Consider the following 16,360-nt stretch of genomic DNA (forward strand, 5'->3'; position numbering starts at 1 on the left):
GAATACAGAGAATGAAATAAAAATACAGGAGATGAAAGAAAAAATAAAGGCAGCCAAAGGAAAAATAAAGAACAAAGAAAATAGCAAAATACCAAAGAACGAAACCAAAATACTGGAGAGTGAAGTAAAACCAGGGAACGAAATGGAAATTCGTAAGAATGAAATAAAAATACAGGAGATCAAAGAAAAAATACGGAAGAACAAATTAAGAATACAGGAAAACAAAGAGAAAATACCAAAGAGTGAGGAAATAACAGAGAACAAAATAAAAATACGTAGGAAAGAAGAAAAAATACAGGAGATTGAGGAAAAAATGTGGAAGATCAAAGACGAAATGCGGAAGATTGAAGAAAAAATACAGAAGAACAAAATAAGAATACAGGTAAACGATAAAATACCCAAGAATGAAGAAAAAATACAGAAAAATATGGAAGAATGAGAGAAAACTACAGAAGAATGAAGAAACAATATCAACTAAAAACCTAAAAAAACCCCAAAACCATTAATAAAATGCTGACAGTCAGCTTTGCCACTGTCATTTCTCCATGCTGAGTGCCAGACTGGCAGGTGGATGGATGATCTCCCTGTGTGGGGATGCACTCACGGCCCCTCCTGGGGCAGGATGCTGGGCTGGCACGAGGGCAGGGGATAAATCCCACAGCCTGCAGCAGGCTGGCCATCCCTGCAAGGAGCAGGCATCTGGACAAGGGGCAAAAAGCCACGTTTTGGGGGTGCCATGAGGTGGCTCGTTTTCAGGGTTGGCTGCACCTCCTGCCCTGTCAGTGCCGGCCACTGGGTTTTGGGGGTGGGATTTGCCAGGTCAGACTCATCACGGCCCCTGGGCTTTCTTCATGGGGATGGAGAGAAATGGGGCTCCATGGAGAGTGATCTTGTCCCCAAAGCAGGATCTCCAATGGCTGATCCTGTTGTAAATGGGATCCACAGGTTCCTCCTAGGGCAGTAAGGGGGGGGTTGGATGCTGAATTTGGTGACGGATCATCTGAAAGTGTTGTCTGCAACTGCACAGCCCCCCTTGGAGCAGCGTTTTGGGGATGCTGCAGCCCACTCTGCCCCAGCAGCCAGACCCAAAAATGTTCCAGTAAAAAAGCACCTGTCCAGGGGTTGGGTCAGTGGCAGCAGTGGGACACAGTTCCACCTCCAGCTCAGCAACCACAGGTTTTTGGGTATTCCCCCAAGATCTCACCAGGTCAGCTCACAGCACCTTCCTAGGATGGATTTGCCCCTAAATATCAGATTTGCTTCGAATGGCAGATGGAAATGGGGGACTGTGAGAATCCCACCTCAGTTCCTCTGCTTGGTTGATTCCAGGAGCAGTTTTGCCAGCCCAAGCTGGCATCAGGCCAAAGTCAGAAGCTTTTGCCTGATGCCAGGGTGCTCCATGGCTCTGCCCTGGCCGGGTGAGCTGGGGTGAAGCAGAGCTGTAGGGCTGCTCCCCTCCTGCCCCAGGCTGCCTCATCCTGCCTGGGAAAAGCCCTTCTCTTGAGGATGTCACTGACTGTCACACACCAGGAGCTACCAGAGCCCAGCGTGGCCACCAACCTGCAGCCACCTTGTGCAGGTGAAGGCGAGAGGGAGAGGGCTCAGCTGGCAAAGTCCCTGCACTTCCTTCATTTGAGTGTCGCGCTGGGACACAGCGCTCGGAAGGTGGCTTTGCTGGCACCCGGGGGCCACACAGCTGGGAACACTTGAAAACAAAAGCCAGCAAAATCCAGCCCGTGCTTGGCAGCCTATTTGGCTTAGTGGGAGTTATTTGAAGTTAGCCCAGTGTGAGAGCTGGCTCTGCTCCTCCATCCATTGCAGGATGAGGGCAGAGGGGAGCAGTGGAGCTGGGTTAGGGCTCGCTTCCCCTTCCCACACCCTTGGGAGCTCTCCGGAGAGTCATTTTTTGCACAAGGAAAACCTCCTCCCAGGCTTGGATTTTACCATTCTGCACAGTCCACCATGAAACAAGCATTTCATAAAAGAGCCCTATGGTCCCCATGTCCATGCAGCAAGTTAAACAAGGAGGAGGTTTGTCTTTGGGCACAGGGACATCTCTGCCTGTGTGATAACCCCAGCAGCTCCTTGCTACTGCAGCCCCTCTCCCTCAGCAGAAATTCCCTCATTGCCACATTTTAAGCCTTTTACCACCAAAGCTCTCAGTCTCTGGGTGCTGCATTAAGTGCTTGCAGTCCCTTGCTTCTGTAGTGGGCAGCACATTTAAGTCTCACCGCTTCAAGCAACAAATGCCATTTAAATGTCCCCAGCTCAGCAGAGCGAGGCCGGGGTGAGCTGAGCTGCTGGGACACCTCTCACTCCTTCCCAGCAGTGTTCTTGCTCTCCACTGCTTCGAGGAGAACAAAAGTTCTTCCTCAGTCCATGTGGAGGAGCTGCTCCAGTTTTTAATTGGATACAGTCTGCTTGCTCCCATGTGGCCACAGGCACTGCTCCAAATCCCGGCTCTGCCTGCACAGTGTGCTCAGGCCCTCTCCTTGCATGCAACCTGACTCAGCTGCCTCCCTCCAAAGCTGTGCATCCCCCAGAACTTCAGCTCTGTCTTTCCCAACAGATGATCCTCTCCACCAGCAAATGCTGCTGCAGAGAACTAAGTCAGGTGCTTTGTAACTGCTGCCATTCAGCACTTTTTCTTGCTGGCTGAGGCAGGAACACTGGCCTGGTATTTCGTGGTTTATTTGCATGACATGCTTAGGTTCAGCCCCACTCTGTTTCTGCTTTTCTTGTAGGTCGGACTCTACTCATCCCTGTTTGGAGATAAGCAAAAGACCACTGAAATATCTTCCAAGGAAGCTGTGGACAAAGAGGAGACAATATTGCAACTACAACCCTGTGAGCGTAGAGCAAAAAGGGGAGCTTCATGCCTCTCATGCACAACTCTTCAGCCCAGTTGACCTTTTTTCCCCCCAAAGACTGATGCTGTTGACACATCTTTGCCTGACAAACCCTCAGGAGGCCCAGGTCATTACTGTAGAGACTGTTGCCCCCTTCATATTGCTGCAGCTTTGTGTTGCAGTTAGCACCTACCTTTAGAAAACAAAAAAAACCCGAGGGCAATTGTCCAGCCCTTTCTCCAACCTGCCACAATTCTTTCCCAGTCCTGCTTCTGCCTTCCTGAGCACTCAGTGCTGATTCCAGCTTGATACCATCAGAAGCACTGGGGGCTCACTCCCCCTTCCAGACCTCTGCTGCCAGCAGAAGCACCAAATTGGACTTGATGCAAGACTAAAGCCCCTGGACCCTCAAATTAATTCTGCTTCACAGGGTGGGATAATCACTGAAATTAGTTCAAGGTATTTTTTTCTCCTGACCAGCACAGGCTGGAGAGAATCTGTCACCTGCAAATTTTGTCCCAAGGATTAGATAAGCTTTTTAGGGCACAGATCCCCAAACTCCTCTTTTTCTTGCAACTTAGAGGCACTGTTTTGCAAGAGACAGCAGAGGAGCAACATCCCACATGCTGTTGGTGCTTTCAGGACACTGCTGTGGCTCCCAGAGTTTATCAATGAACTCCCTGCACTGGAGCAGCAGTTTCCCACAGGCCCAGAGCACCCAGTGCTCTGTAACACCAGGGCAGCCACAGCTCTGGCTGCCATCCCGAGGGGAGCAAAGAGAAATCTCATCTAGCAAAGAGAGAGAAATAACGTGAGCAGGAGGTGCTTCTGCCTCCTAAGCAGTATCTCCAAATATCTTTAACTACTGCAAAAGCAAGTAAACAATGATAAATATTGTTATCTTGAGGGAGGCTGTTGACACCAACGTGCTTGACTTTGCAGGCTGAGTGCTGGCAGGGGCCAACAGCAGCTCAGTGGAGGGGCAGTCCTGCTGCTAAGGCACTGTGACCCCCTCTGCTCGACTTTGCAGGAGACTCTGCAAGGATAAGGGATGAAGCTGGACTCAAACAGTGTCTGAGCACTCAGCTGATTCATATTGCAGATAGAAAAAGCTTTCACTGAAGATTTGCTAACAGAAAGTCAAAAGTGCCACCCCAGCAAGGGAAACTGTGCCACCTCTCCCTAGGTCTTTTGGCAGTGAAATTTGTTTTCACATTTACTAGTTCTGGCATTCAATGCAAATCAAACCCAACAGAAAAGAAGTTTTTGCTTGCTCCTTCCTTTGTTTTTTTCCTCTTCCTCCTCCCTGAACCATTTTTTCCCCATATTCTCTCTCTGGTTCATTCTTCATGAACCAGCAGAAAGCTGGGTCTGTTAAGGAATTTTACTGCCTTGGAAGAAACTCTGCAAATCTACATAAGCAGAAAATCTTGTCACGTCTCCTCACAAATTGAAAAGGAGAGCTAAATGAAATCCCACTGGGATGCTCTGGCTACCTCAGTGCAACAAGGTTCAGCTTAAGCTGCTTGTTTCACTTGCTGCATTGCCTGGTTTTAATCCAATTTGGTTCGGGACACATAAAACAGCCGCTTTTCCGCCCTCCAGGAAGCAGCGGGTGCAACCAGAGCAGAGCAAAGTGCTGGCTGGTCCTGCCTCATGTGCACACACCCCAAGCTGTGCTCACTTCTTGGCTTGTGCTTTAGCACTACGTTTTCTCATCTGCTACATTTTTGGTTGTGTTTGTCAAAATGTCACCCGAGTCACTACCAACCAACAGCTCAAGTGCGACGGGTGGTGCTACGGCAGCAAAGCCCCCGTGATGCAGAGGCCAGGAGCTGGCTGCTTGCTCACCCACTCTTGGTCACCCCATGGATTACCACAGCCTAACACCACATCATCCCTGTTAGGGAGACATGGAGGACAGCCCTCCTCTGATGGCTCTGACTCCAGCTTCCCCTTCCCCACCAGCTGCCCCTCTGACACCACACCTCCCCAGGGAGCAGCAGGGGCTGCATTGTTTCCATCCAAGCAGCCACCACAGCCAGCTCTGTCCAGCACTGTGCTGTCCCCCAGGCCTGCTTTTACAGGAATTAAAATTAAAAAAGGTGCTGCCCTGCAACAGCCTGGAGAGAAAAATGTTAAGTGCCCGTGCACAGCTCTGAGCAAGGCCTGGGCTGCAGGAGCCCCAGCACTGCCTGGCTTTACCTTCACCTCACCCCAGACTCTGCAGGAGCTGCCGAGGGGCCGCCCTGCTCCACGAGAACAAAATCTTCCCAGAGACAGAGGCAGAAATAGCCACAGAGTGGCTTCATGCCTAAAACACCAGCAAAGCAGCTCAGCCTCTCATGACAGCTGCCCTGCACAGTGAAGAGACACTGATTTGTTCCTTCCTTCCATCCCAGAATCTGCCCCTTTGACTCCAGACAGAGATGAGCAAATATTTAATTAACACATTTGACCTTTTATTAGCACTCCATGCTGATGGCTTCCTGCACACCAGCTAGGTGTGCTTTCCTGCAGCCTGCTGCAAACCTGGAAATAGAATGGTGTTACAAGGTTTCTTCACATATCTTTGAACATTTTCTGAAACTCTGGATTTGAAAACTGAGAACATGAAAGAGTCATCTTCCATTATTATTTTAATAGCATTTAAGTTTGTATCTCTTATTCCTGTTGAGTTGTATAAAAGTAGAAAACGAGTGTTATCTAGAAAATCAAAAGTCAAAGGATTCAAATCAAAACATTTTAATTCTTTTTCCTGTGTGTGTTTAAAATTTTCCAGATTTCTTGTGGTAAGACAGGGTTAGAGTTGACTGAACATAAATGATGCCTCAAAATAGCTGAGAACAGAGAGCAGAGAGCATCCTGCTCCTTCTGGTTTAGCTGGCATTACCAGAGACCTCACAGTGTCATTCTACCAGCCCTTATTTTCCTGATCATTGTTAAAATGCCAAAAATTCTCATGTCAGTGATTTATTTTCAGTTTACAGGATATGCAGGTGTATGGCCTGACCCTTTCCCTTCCCCTCACCTGGCCAGAGCAGGATGGTTCAGCGAGGATTCCTCATTCAATTAACACATCCATTATTTCAGGCTGAAGCTCAGCGAGACTTGGAGGTAATACAAAGCAGGAGAAACCTCACCTGCATAAGGGAACACTTGGTTATGTTCACAGGACATGCACTGTATGTCACTGAGACCTATTTTTAAAGTACAGCAGCACCAGTTATATTTGATAACTATAAACATTTTATTCTTATATAAAAATATAGGAACAAAATACTATACAGAAAAATATAAAGTTAAGTCGAGATCTTCTCAGTCCCATTTAAGACAAACAGGCTCACACTGTGCAAGCCCCAGACTCTCAAAAATAAAATTATCCTGGCAGTTGAAGTGGTGGCACGTCCAGAGGCAGAGCCGTGCTGAGGAATAAGCTTCTAATACAGGGAATTTGTCTTGCAGCTTCCAATATCCTCACAAGTTTGTTTTTGTTACACATAAAACAGAACCCAAGTCCTCCTTCATGGTCTGACCTGGAGATAAACGTTCTCCCACCCCTCAGAGTATTTACAGGAAGGTGCTAAGAGCCCACCTGGCCAGGACACATCCCCCAGGCTGCGACCCCACCCCGTGGGCTCACAGTGACACAAACCAGTGGCTGCAGCACCCTCACAACACAACTGGAACCTCTCTGTCACCAGCTGCGAGCTGGAAACCATGACTTAGGGAGGCAAAAGTCAGTGAAAGCAAGCTGATGAAATCCCTGAGCTTCTACCAATTCCTCAAAACAGAAAAAAGCCAACTCCCCTCCCCCAGACAACAAAAGCAGCCAGCATTCTTTTCCAAGGTACTGGCTGTTTCAGTACATTCCTGTCTTTAAGGAAGGACACTGTGGACTGCAGCAGCCAACAGTGTAAGAATCATCTCTCTTCTCTTTACCTGTACTTCTCCAGTACTAATTTGATTTTCCACAACCAAACTGTCCGAGTTTGCTTGCAGATGAACCAGGAACAAGATGAGGGAATGGAGAAGGCAGAGAATTAAGGAATTACAGTGCAAATTATATGCTCGTGGGAAAAAAAAAAAAAACAAACACAAAAGAAAAAGGTTCTCTGTAGATTTTCCAAGCCTGTTCTCTCCATTGCCTCAAAATAGGGTTGGTCTTTGTCAGGGAATAAGTTCCAACTGACCCTAGACTTTCAACAGAAGGTGGGAGGGTGTTCCCCAAAGCAGTGAACCTGCTGTCACACTGTGTATCAGCAATGCCTGAGAGATGCAACATCACCACCTTTTCATCACCCACTAATCACAGCAGGACTCCACCAGAAAGTGCAGTGGGAGTCTCAGGTCTTCACGTCCCTCTTATATTATTCATTTGTAGCAGAGATTTGCAAGTCCCTGTGCTGTATTCACAGTGGAAAAAAAGTGCAGCAACACATGTTGGAGACACTCCAGGAATTATTGCTCTGCTGAGGCAGCTTGTGGAGTCTGACTAAAGAAAATTGGCCAAAGAAGAAATAAGGGAAGGCCTAAAGAGGAAGACAGAGAAAGAAAGGAATTGCTCCAGGCACCAACACATCCTAGTTCCTGCCTACTGCCAGAAAGGTGCTGTAATGGATCCTGTCTCCTGTAAGCAGCACGAGCAGCAGTTGTGTAGGGTTGATCAGCAGCATATTTGGACAGTCTGTGGCAGGTGTTGGGACAGTTCACTGCCACCTGTAGATATTCACCACCTTCTCTGTAAGAGTAGCCAGGAGGTGGGTTTGGTTCACTTCCAAGGGGCAGATATCCAGCACAGGCAGGTCAGCTGGCAGCTTCTGCAGCAAGGAACCACTTCCAGCATCCCAGAGCTGTGGGAGGGACAGACAACGTCAAGGACTGAAGGATTCTCCCCTCCCATCCAGAAGAGACCTTCCTCTCACCAGAAAAGACTTTCCTCAAATTACTTACAGGACCCTTTCTCTACTTCCACCCCATCTTGGGTGGTTTTTAACAGAATCACAGCATGATGCCACCACGGCCACTCTCTCTGACCCCACTCATGAGCTCTCCTCCTCTTCCCTGTCATTCCTAAAGAGCCTGCATCCTTCCCTCACAGCACTTACCACATTAGCTACCCCACCAAGTGTCTGTTACACCACTTAAAGAGTGCCCAGTTGTGCCAGTGTGCCCAACTCCATTCCTCTGGGGGACAAGAGGGGCTCACTGCCTACACACTTTTCAATGGATGGGGACCACAGGCCTTGGCTAAGATCGAGTCCCGTGTTATCAGGAAGTTACACCTGCTACAGAAGTACAACACACCAACCAGCACAGGGTAATGTCCATGACAACTCCCACCAAATCACACTGATGCTGTGACTGATGAGGCTTCTCTCCTATGAACTGCAATAAACCCCTCCAGCACACTGAAAGGAGCAAGAGATACCAGGGCAGAACTGGACGCCTCATCACCAGCACACACAAAGACGCTCCCGTCATTCTCCGGGCTCTGGAAAATGGCATTTTTGGTCAGCAACTTGCAGGTGGGCCCAGCACTGAAAGTCTGAACCGGGTTAGAAGAACACACCACATCTTCAGAGGCCTCTGTCAGTGGGGTGCAAGTCAGTTCCATCATCACACAACGCACACATGGGTTATTTTTACCTGTGTGGTAGAAATACAAAGGTAACCTTTGGAAAATGTACTCACAGAGAGGCTTCAGCTGTAGGAATACAAGCAGCACCACCCTGCAGCTGCCTCCTTTTGCCCTCCCCTGGTTCTTATCTATGTGCAGATGCTCATTGCTGTGGTGGGGGCAGATGCTGCATTTCTGCTGTGCCCCCAAGCTGGTGCTGAGCTGAGTGAGTGGCACTGAGAGCCCTGCAGAGCCCCCCGTACGTACCAGGCCGGTAGGTGGCCAGGCAGTGCCGTGTGTTGATCTCTGTTTGGATATCGATGCAGCCCCCGGGCTCCAGGGGCAGGTGATGGGGCCGGTAGGAGTTGCCAGCTCTCTGCTCCCAAAAGCAGGCTCCTTCCAAGGTCCCAGCCAGTATCCCACCGTAGGGCAGCGACGCCGAGGCCATGCGGGGCAGGTAGGACAGTGACACCATGGGGCACCTGCAAGGGGGACAGGCAAGAGTCAGTGCTGCCAGCTGCAGCTCTGCTGGCATCCTGCTCACTGCTGCAGAGCTCCAGCCTCTCCAACTGCACAGCAAAGAAAGGGCCTAAGCAGGCTCTGAGACGGTCCTTCAAGCAAGGAACCCCAGTGGCATGTCAAGTATAAATGGAATTCAACTTCACTACTGAGCCTTATGTTTTACAGAGCATTAGACAGCACACATCAGATGAGTGCAAATCAGTGTTTGATTCCTGGAGTACAAGAGACAGAAGTAGCAGAATCTCACACCTTTGTGTGATTTGTCCTTTCCAAATTAAATACTAAACCCAGCTCCAAAACAAATTCAGTTCTCCTGCTTACACTGCACCAGTGGGTCCATTTCTGACCCCTGCGTGCCTTAAAAAGAGCACAAGTCCTTGGCACCTGTGTAAGTTATACATGATACATGAATTTTTGAACAAGAGATTCACATAAACCAACTAAACCCACTGCAATTGCTGTGTGAAGCTGTGTTTAAGTTAATGCCTATAAGTTGAGAGGAATGACAAATCCTTAGGCCACACCTGGACTTCTGAGGGACCAGTTCTTGGACGTGAGAGTTGGTGTCCCTCAGATCATATATCATGATAGAGCCGTTGACCAATCCAGCATAGACATAGTTTGTATCATCGAGACACCAGCAGCAGCTCCAGACAGGACGGCCAGCATTGTATGTCTGCACCACAGTGTTGGTTGCCAAGCTGCAGAAGAAAAGCAAAGTGTTGGCTGGTTGCACAAGCATCTACTGATGAGAAAAAAGCATAATTAAGGTAAGCAAATCTAGCTTTTTAAAGTCTTTAGACAGAAGCATCTCTCTTTAGACTGAATTCTCAATTAACTCCTTTACTCCAGACGTGAATCTGGAAAATCTAAACAGAATAATCCCTTGGATATTGTCAAGTGATTTATAATTCTTCCAGGCCAATGCTTCTTTTTCCAGATTGATCTTTGGAGACTGGGAGAGGAAATCTCACAGCAGGGTCTCAGCTGCCTTACTGGCAAGAGAAAGCCAAGTTACTTTTCTGGAAACAATTAGGAGAAGCAACTCTGGTGTGATCCCGTAACACCACATATTCCTGAGATCACAGGGCTCATCTCTTCAGATTACATCTCTCATTAATTACTTCCCCTCTTTTTACACAAGAGGAACAGTGCTTATGCCTCAAAAGAACCATTTAAACAAGAGTGAGACAGGGAGTGGGTAAAGGACAGTTGAGAGCACATTTATAGTGTTAATTCTTCCTTCCACAAATCGAGTTTCTAAAAAAGAGAGGAGTACACAGAGGAGCATAACCCAGAACAGCAGATGAAGCTGGTATCAGATCAGGGATTTGCAAAGGGCAGCATTGTCAACGTGGGTTTTGCACACTGAGAACAGCATGAGACAGAAGACAGCACATATCAAAGTAACTCTGGATATCCTTTACAACATGGGCTTCTCCCTGGGGAAGGTGATTACACTCAGGACTCCAGAGAAACAAATAATTGCTCTCAGGTGAGTATAAGGGGAAAAACTACAAGGACATAGGCTGTAAATTCTAACAGGACCGGACACATTTTTGTCTCACTCTCTGGATAATTAGTCTCCAACCTGCTGGTTTAAGTCTCTGCTAGCTCTAGAGAGCCTCTGGCACATGCTGTTTATGAGTTTCATATCCCAGATGAATTCCATGCTCTGCAAGAAGTTTAAAATCTGAGAAGCCAACATCAGGCTGTGCAAAAAAAAACAGACCACAAGCTAAACACCCCTTGTTCTACTTTATCCTGTATAAGTTCCTACACTTCACATTTCCCTGCAGTAACAGAAAGCCACGTGGACAGTAAATGTCATGTCTATACATTATGCTACATTTATTCTCTCCACAACTTGGCCAATCCATGTTAAATTACTTGTTCTCCACCGAGTTCTCCACAGGAAAATTATCACGGAGAGGCAGCTCTGTAACACCTCCACCTAAAAGATGCAAAACCATCAATAAGTCCCTCCCTCTCTTAGCTCCCACATGCTGGAAGAATACCCAGACCTGCTCTCATCTTTGCAGCATCTTTCAGAAAGCAGACTCTAGCAAGTGCTGCAAGACATTTCCAGCAAGACAGAACAAAATGCAACGCAGCCAAAGCCCGCGGGGACGGGGCTCACCTGGTGAGTTTGAGAGTTCCGTCCAGAGCAGCCGAGAGCAGCAAACCATCCGCTCGAGTGCCGAAAGCCAGGCCCCGGATCTGCTTGCTGTGGATGGGGACGTACTGACTGCTCTTCAGGTTGGCCAAGCTCATCATCTTAACACCACAACCTGCCACAGAAGAAAGGTAAAGCAGGTCATGGTGAAGCAGCACACACACAGGACTGGCTGTTCTGTGCCAGAACTGCAGTGTGTGTACTGCCCGAAGCCTGTGGTGGGATGAACACGTAAAAGTTATTTGCTGTTCTGAATAAGAATAAAATCATTCTTTAATTCAAATGGTAACAAGGCTAAATCCTTAAGGACCCCAGTCACCAAGAGCAAATTCAGTATCACTGTTACAACTCCTGTTACAAGGCCTGCTGCTCTTTAGCCAGCTTCTTCAAAGACACCCTTACCCAGATAAAACCACCCAGAGCAGGATTACATGGCTATTTAAGAGAACAAGTGTCACAGCAAAGAATGGTTACAGGTGAACTTAACCTGTGTGCTACAAGAGTCACCACAAAGCCTCCATTCATTCATTCCTTGGCCTCAAATGCCAGAAAAATAAGACCAGTTGAATGCAGAAAACCACTTTGTTCTGCCTGGATAAGGCACATTAACCTCAAACCCATTAACCAAATAAAGTAAGTTTCATCATTCAGAAAGCATTTTGCAAATAAACACTCTCAGACTCCTAATGCCACATCTATTGCCCTGAAAAAGCAACTGGCGCTGGTCCAGATGTCAGGTCACTGGCCCCTGGACATAACAGTGAGACAAAACCAGGGCTGCTCATGACTTCTTGGCTTCCTATTTCCTCTTTAGAAAACAGTGCTCCTAGCATTCATATTAAAAGCGTTTTGCTTTTGGGGTTTTGTGTGGGTTTTTTTGTCGTTGTTGTTTTTTGGGGTTTTTTTTTTAAGAGTATTGAGAAATCAGCTGCATGTGGATCAATCCACCTACAGTTTGGGGAGCAGTGTTTCTCATTTAACCACTGGAAGCTTCTCTTCTTTCAGAAGACCCACCTATGCAAAGAGTACCAGATACATGTTTTGCCTTCTTGTGGATATGGCACTCCAGCAGGAGAGCCAGAGACCCTCTGCTAGGATTCTGCCATAGAAGTGCCAGGGGAAAGGAGCTTCTTTGCTAGGCAGAAGCTACCAAAGCAGGGGCAGATGAATTAGGGGGAGTGTTATGAGTATACTCAGTTTACAAGGCACATGCAAAGGTCAAGCAGAGAAGCAGGGAGCAACAAAAAAAGACATTTAACTTTCACTTATGAACCTCCAAATCTTAACTTGCTTAATTACCGGGAATGAAAGTAGACTGTGGAGAAGGCTGTGACACCACAAGGCAGCTCATGGAGTCACAGTATGCCATCACTCGGCAGTTCCCAGCCTGAGACACCAACAAAACCTTTTCCAAGTGGTACTTGTGCTGGCTCTGGCTGGAGGGGAGGCTCCCTGGGAGGCAGGGGCGGGAGCTGCCGGGTTGCTGCGAAGTGCTCACGTTGTGCTGGGCCACCAGAGCCTTCAGCTCCTGCAAAGACAAAGCCCCAAGAGCTTTAAATGCATCACCAGCGACGTAACCTGCCGTGCTACCTGCTCCAGATGCTCCAAGTGTACTTGTTCTCAGACAAAGGGGGGAAATATGGTCCCATTTCCATGCTGTTCCTGAAGGGCTGCATTTCTAAGCCCGTGGCCTGTGACAGTGAGCAACAGAAGCATTCAAATGCTACACAAATCCTGGCAGAATGTACTCAAAGTCTGTTATTGTGTGTATTACACCCCGTGAAAGAGAGGACTCTTGGGCAACACATAAAAGCCAGTACCAATTACCAGATCAATGCTGTCTAGAAGAGAATGAACTGCCAAGTATTATGTGCCGCTAAACCACAAGAGAAAGTCAATTAAAACCATTTTCCAGAATTTCCAGAATACCCCATAAAAAAATAAAAGCCCGAGTTTCAACATAAAGGGCATTGCAGGAAACAAGTCAGTCTATTTAATGACGATGATCCTGTTCTTGTAAAGCCTGGGCAGCAAATTCCAGGAATGACACAACTCTCAAGAGCTCCAGTCCTGTTTTCCACCACCTCCTCCCCCCTTCTTCCTCCACCTCAACTGATGAATGCTCAAGGATGCTCAGCAAAGGCATGGCCAAGAACAGCTTCCACTGGCAGCAAGGTATTCCTTGAATTCCTTTTTCTACAGAGATCATCAGGGGTGAGGTGAGAATTCAGGTAGTGCCACTGGCATATTGTGAGTCACCTAAAAGTGCACCCTCCCCAAAAGCATTTTGACCATCCTTTATCCAAGGTCAAAACCAGATGGTAGAGAACCCCAGTTACCTTTAGGACAGAGGGTATATATAAAGAAAATTGCTACTTGCTTTCTGTTGTCTGAGCAACGCAGATTAGGCTTCAAACACTATGTAATCTTTAAACAATTAAGGGCCACAAGAGTGATATTATGAATATATCAGTAATTGCAAGTCAGCCTCAACACTGAACCAGCCACCACTGCTTAACTCACATTGAAGCAGAGGCAGCAGTTTTCAGAGAGGCAAGATCAAAGATCAAGCTCTACATTAATAGTTATCAAGACCTATAACTTTTGGAAACTGCTCAAGAGGAGAGCAATTCTGACACCTTACAGACATCTGATCTGCTTTGCATCAAGTGCACTGCAAATTAAAACAAAATTAATTTAAAAATTAAAAACAAAATAAAAATCGAAGCTGAAGTCTCGAGATGATCCCATTGGAGTGAGCAATGCAAAACACCCTGGGCAAGGAAGAAAGGGTGTGGGGGTTGCCAGGATGCTTAAGATGGAAGCTACAGCTTCAGGCTTAGAGTAAGCACTCAGTGAAAACACAGGTAACTTAGAAGAAAGTTACTTTTAATCAAAAATTTAATAAACTCATTATTTCTAAAAGGGGGATGGAGGCAATCACCACTGAGGATCAGAAGAGATTAAAATTATTTGTTGCTCTGGGGACCTTACAAAACTCTCCTTGTCACCTGCACTCAACATTCAACTTTTAATTAAAGTAATTAAACAGGAAACCAGGCAATTAAAATCACAAAGACTATTAGTACAATGTTTACATTTAAACACAATGGACAAACCCAGCAGAATCAGGAAGTCTGACTGGAAGCACATTACCAAGGTGATTAAAAATGCTGCACTCCAGACGAATTCCACTAATTGTGCTCAAAGGAACATTCTGTTGGTAAAGTAAAGCTACACCTTCCTTTAGATGCTTTGCAGAGTTCTCCTCATGCCTGGTGTTAACTAAGGGCCTTGAGGGCAGACTCCACTCTCTGCACACGCTATGACTGTCTCTAAATTTCAGCTTGCCCTTGCAGTGATGAATGAACACAGTCACACAGGTGGGGAAACACGAGGCTGTACAGCAGAAGTCTTCCTGAGGAACGTGCATGAGAAGCAGAAGCAGGAGAGCTCAATGAATAGGGAAGGAAACCCACCAGCTGCAATAAATTCAGAACAGTTTTGAGTATTGGGTTACAGCCTTAATAGCTGATATGAAGCTTTAAAGACAAAGGCAGGTATCAGATGTCACTCTGGCTGTCTCCCACAGACCTCTCAGAGAGGCCACACCTGCCACCTTGGCTGCACAGCCCCAGTCCTGCAGCAAAGAGACAGAAACACAGGCCAGGACAACCTCCAGCTGTGGTGCAGCACTGCAGCCATCCCACCTTCCACCTTCCTTTGGGGCTCAGCTTCAGATTCAGGCTAAGGGACATGGAGCATTTTTACCTGGCTTAACTACAAGCAACAGCAACGAAATATCAGCTTTTACTACCCCAGACATCAACTGGAGGTGAACACAAAGATCATAGAGATGAACAAAACCATTAGCCTAATTTCTTTTCTAGAGGTATTAGATACACAAGTTTTTATTGATATTTTGCCATCCAATTTTTTTGGATGCTCTGAAAATCCTATTTTAAACATGCTTTTCCATTACATTGAGCAATATAAACTAATCTCTGCAAGGCTCACAATTATATTTGCTTTCTTCTCCACAGCAGCCTGCAGTCTCCTGTTGTTCCCCTGCTAGTCATCCTTTTCCTGCTCCATATCCAAACAGAGCTACTGCTTCCCACTTGCAAAAATAAATCTCTTATCCCAGCTGATTAATGCCAGAAGCCAGAGATGGTTTGCTGATCATTAGCTAACTTTTACTGGAAACGTTGGCAGATTCAGGAGTCCTGCAGTAGCTCAGATCCGATTCCCAAGTTCTTTCTGCTGCCAAAGGAAAAACTTTAGGTAAAAGTAAGGTGGCAGTAGCACTGTTTCCAAAAGTCAAGCCTGAACCTGCCATACAGGATGCAGAACACAGCTCAGCACAGCCCACACTCCAGGTTTACATATGGAAACACTGCTGAGGGCTTTCTTCCAGAGCTTTAGTTAGCTACCTCCCCTCAACTTCCTTTCCTCATATATTTTCATATAGCTAAAGACTTAAAAACCATCCATGTCCTAGTGCCAATCATGTTAAATACCTCAATAACAAAGCACAGTGGACAAGATGGTTAATGGACAAGAGCAGTGAAAAACACACACAAACCTAAGGAAAGGTCACAGCTAGAGCCATGACTGCTGCTGGGGCACAGCTCAAGAGCACTGGCAAGAAAAAAGGGTTCACAATGGCTTTTGGGGGGAGTCCACACCCTGAGCAACCCAACCCTACACTGCAATCACCCCATTAGGGTTGGGACAGAAACCTCCAGGGGTCCCTCCCAATCTAAATGCTTCTGTGAAAGTAGTTTCTTTACTACATGACTTCTCATAAAACAAGAAATTTGATAGGCATATGCTTAAAATATCATTGAACAACTTAAAGACTTATTCCAGGCTTCCTGCTGATTTTTCTTTTTGCTCCCCAGCAAACTGTTTTACTTTCAGTTTGTACTTTCAGTATAAACAAGCACCTTAAAAATTGCTTCCAGCATTTGCATTAAGCACTACAGGACAGTGATGAATGCAGTATAAATACTGAAACAGAGCTTATAGAACACAGGGTACTTAATCTTTATAACATGCGACTTCAACTCAGACTGGATACTCTATCATTTAACACCAAATGAATTGCAGGAGAACATTATGGACCTGCACTTCTATCTTATTCGCATTTTTCTTAAGCCAAAGCTTGAAGTGGACCAATTTTCTCATTAG

The 16,360-nt window shown here is 46.6% G+C and overlaps 1 protein-coding gene and 1 long non-coding RNA gene across 5 annotated transcripts in view; one reads left to right on the plus strand and one right to left on the minus strand.

Moving 5' to 3' along the window:
- Positions 1-5,499, plus strand: LOC113948792. 2 transcript variants are annotated; one of them, XR_003528230.1, is made up of 2 exons: positions 1-2,614; positions 2,745-5,499. It is a non-coding gene; the product is annotated as an uncharacterized LOC113948792 (long non-coding RNA). The 2 variants fall into 2 exon arrangements; XR_003528231.1 differs by having other exon boundaries at positions 1-2,287.
- The window catches only part of RFWD3 (ring finger and WD repeat domain 3), a 23,211-nt gene continuing 12,132 nt past the window's right edge, over positions 5,282-16,360 (minus strand). For 2 of the 3 annotated variants that reach the window (XM_027646695.1, XM_027646696.1), the window contains exons 9-15: positions 12,467-12,695; positions 11,132-11,282; positions 9,516-9,692; positions 8,737-8,951; positions 8,281-8,498; positions 7,586-7,702; positions 5,579-5,992 (exon numbers count right to left, since the gene is read on the minus strand). In XM_027646695.1, coding sequence (XP_027502496.1) covers positions 5,951-5,992; positions 7,586-7,702; positions 8,281-8,498; positions 8,737-8,951; positions 9,516-9,692; positions 11,132-11,282; positions 12,467-12,695 — 1,149 coding nt within the window. In that variant the 3' untranslated portion in view covers positions 5,579-5,950. Of the gene's footprint in view, positions 5,382-5,578; positions 5,993-7,585; positions 7,703-8,280; positions 8,499-8,736; positions 8,952-9,515; positions 9,693-11,131; positions 11,283-12,466; positions 12,696-16,360 lie in introns of those variants that run through there. The other variant, XR_003528229.1, reaches the window with a different exon arrangement.

This window comes from Corapipo altera, unplaced genomic scaffold (assembly GCF_003945725.1).
Source record: "Corapipo altera isolate COAL_440 unplaced genomic scaffold, ASM394572v1 62, whole genome shotgun sequence".
In the NCBI taxonomy this organism is placed as follows: Eukaryota; Metazoa; Chordata; class Aves; order Passeriformes; family Pipridae; genus Corapipo; species Corapipo altera.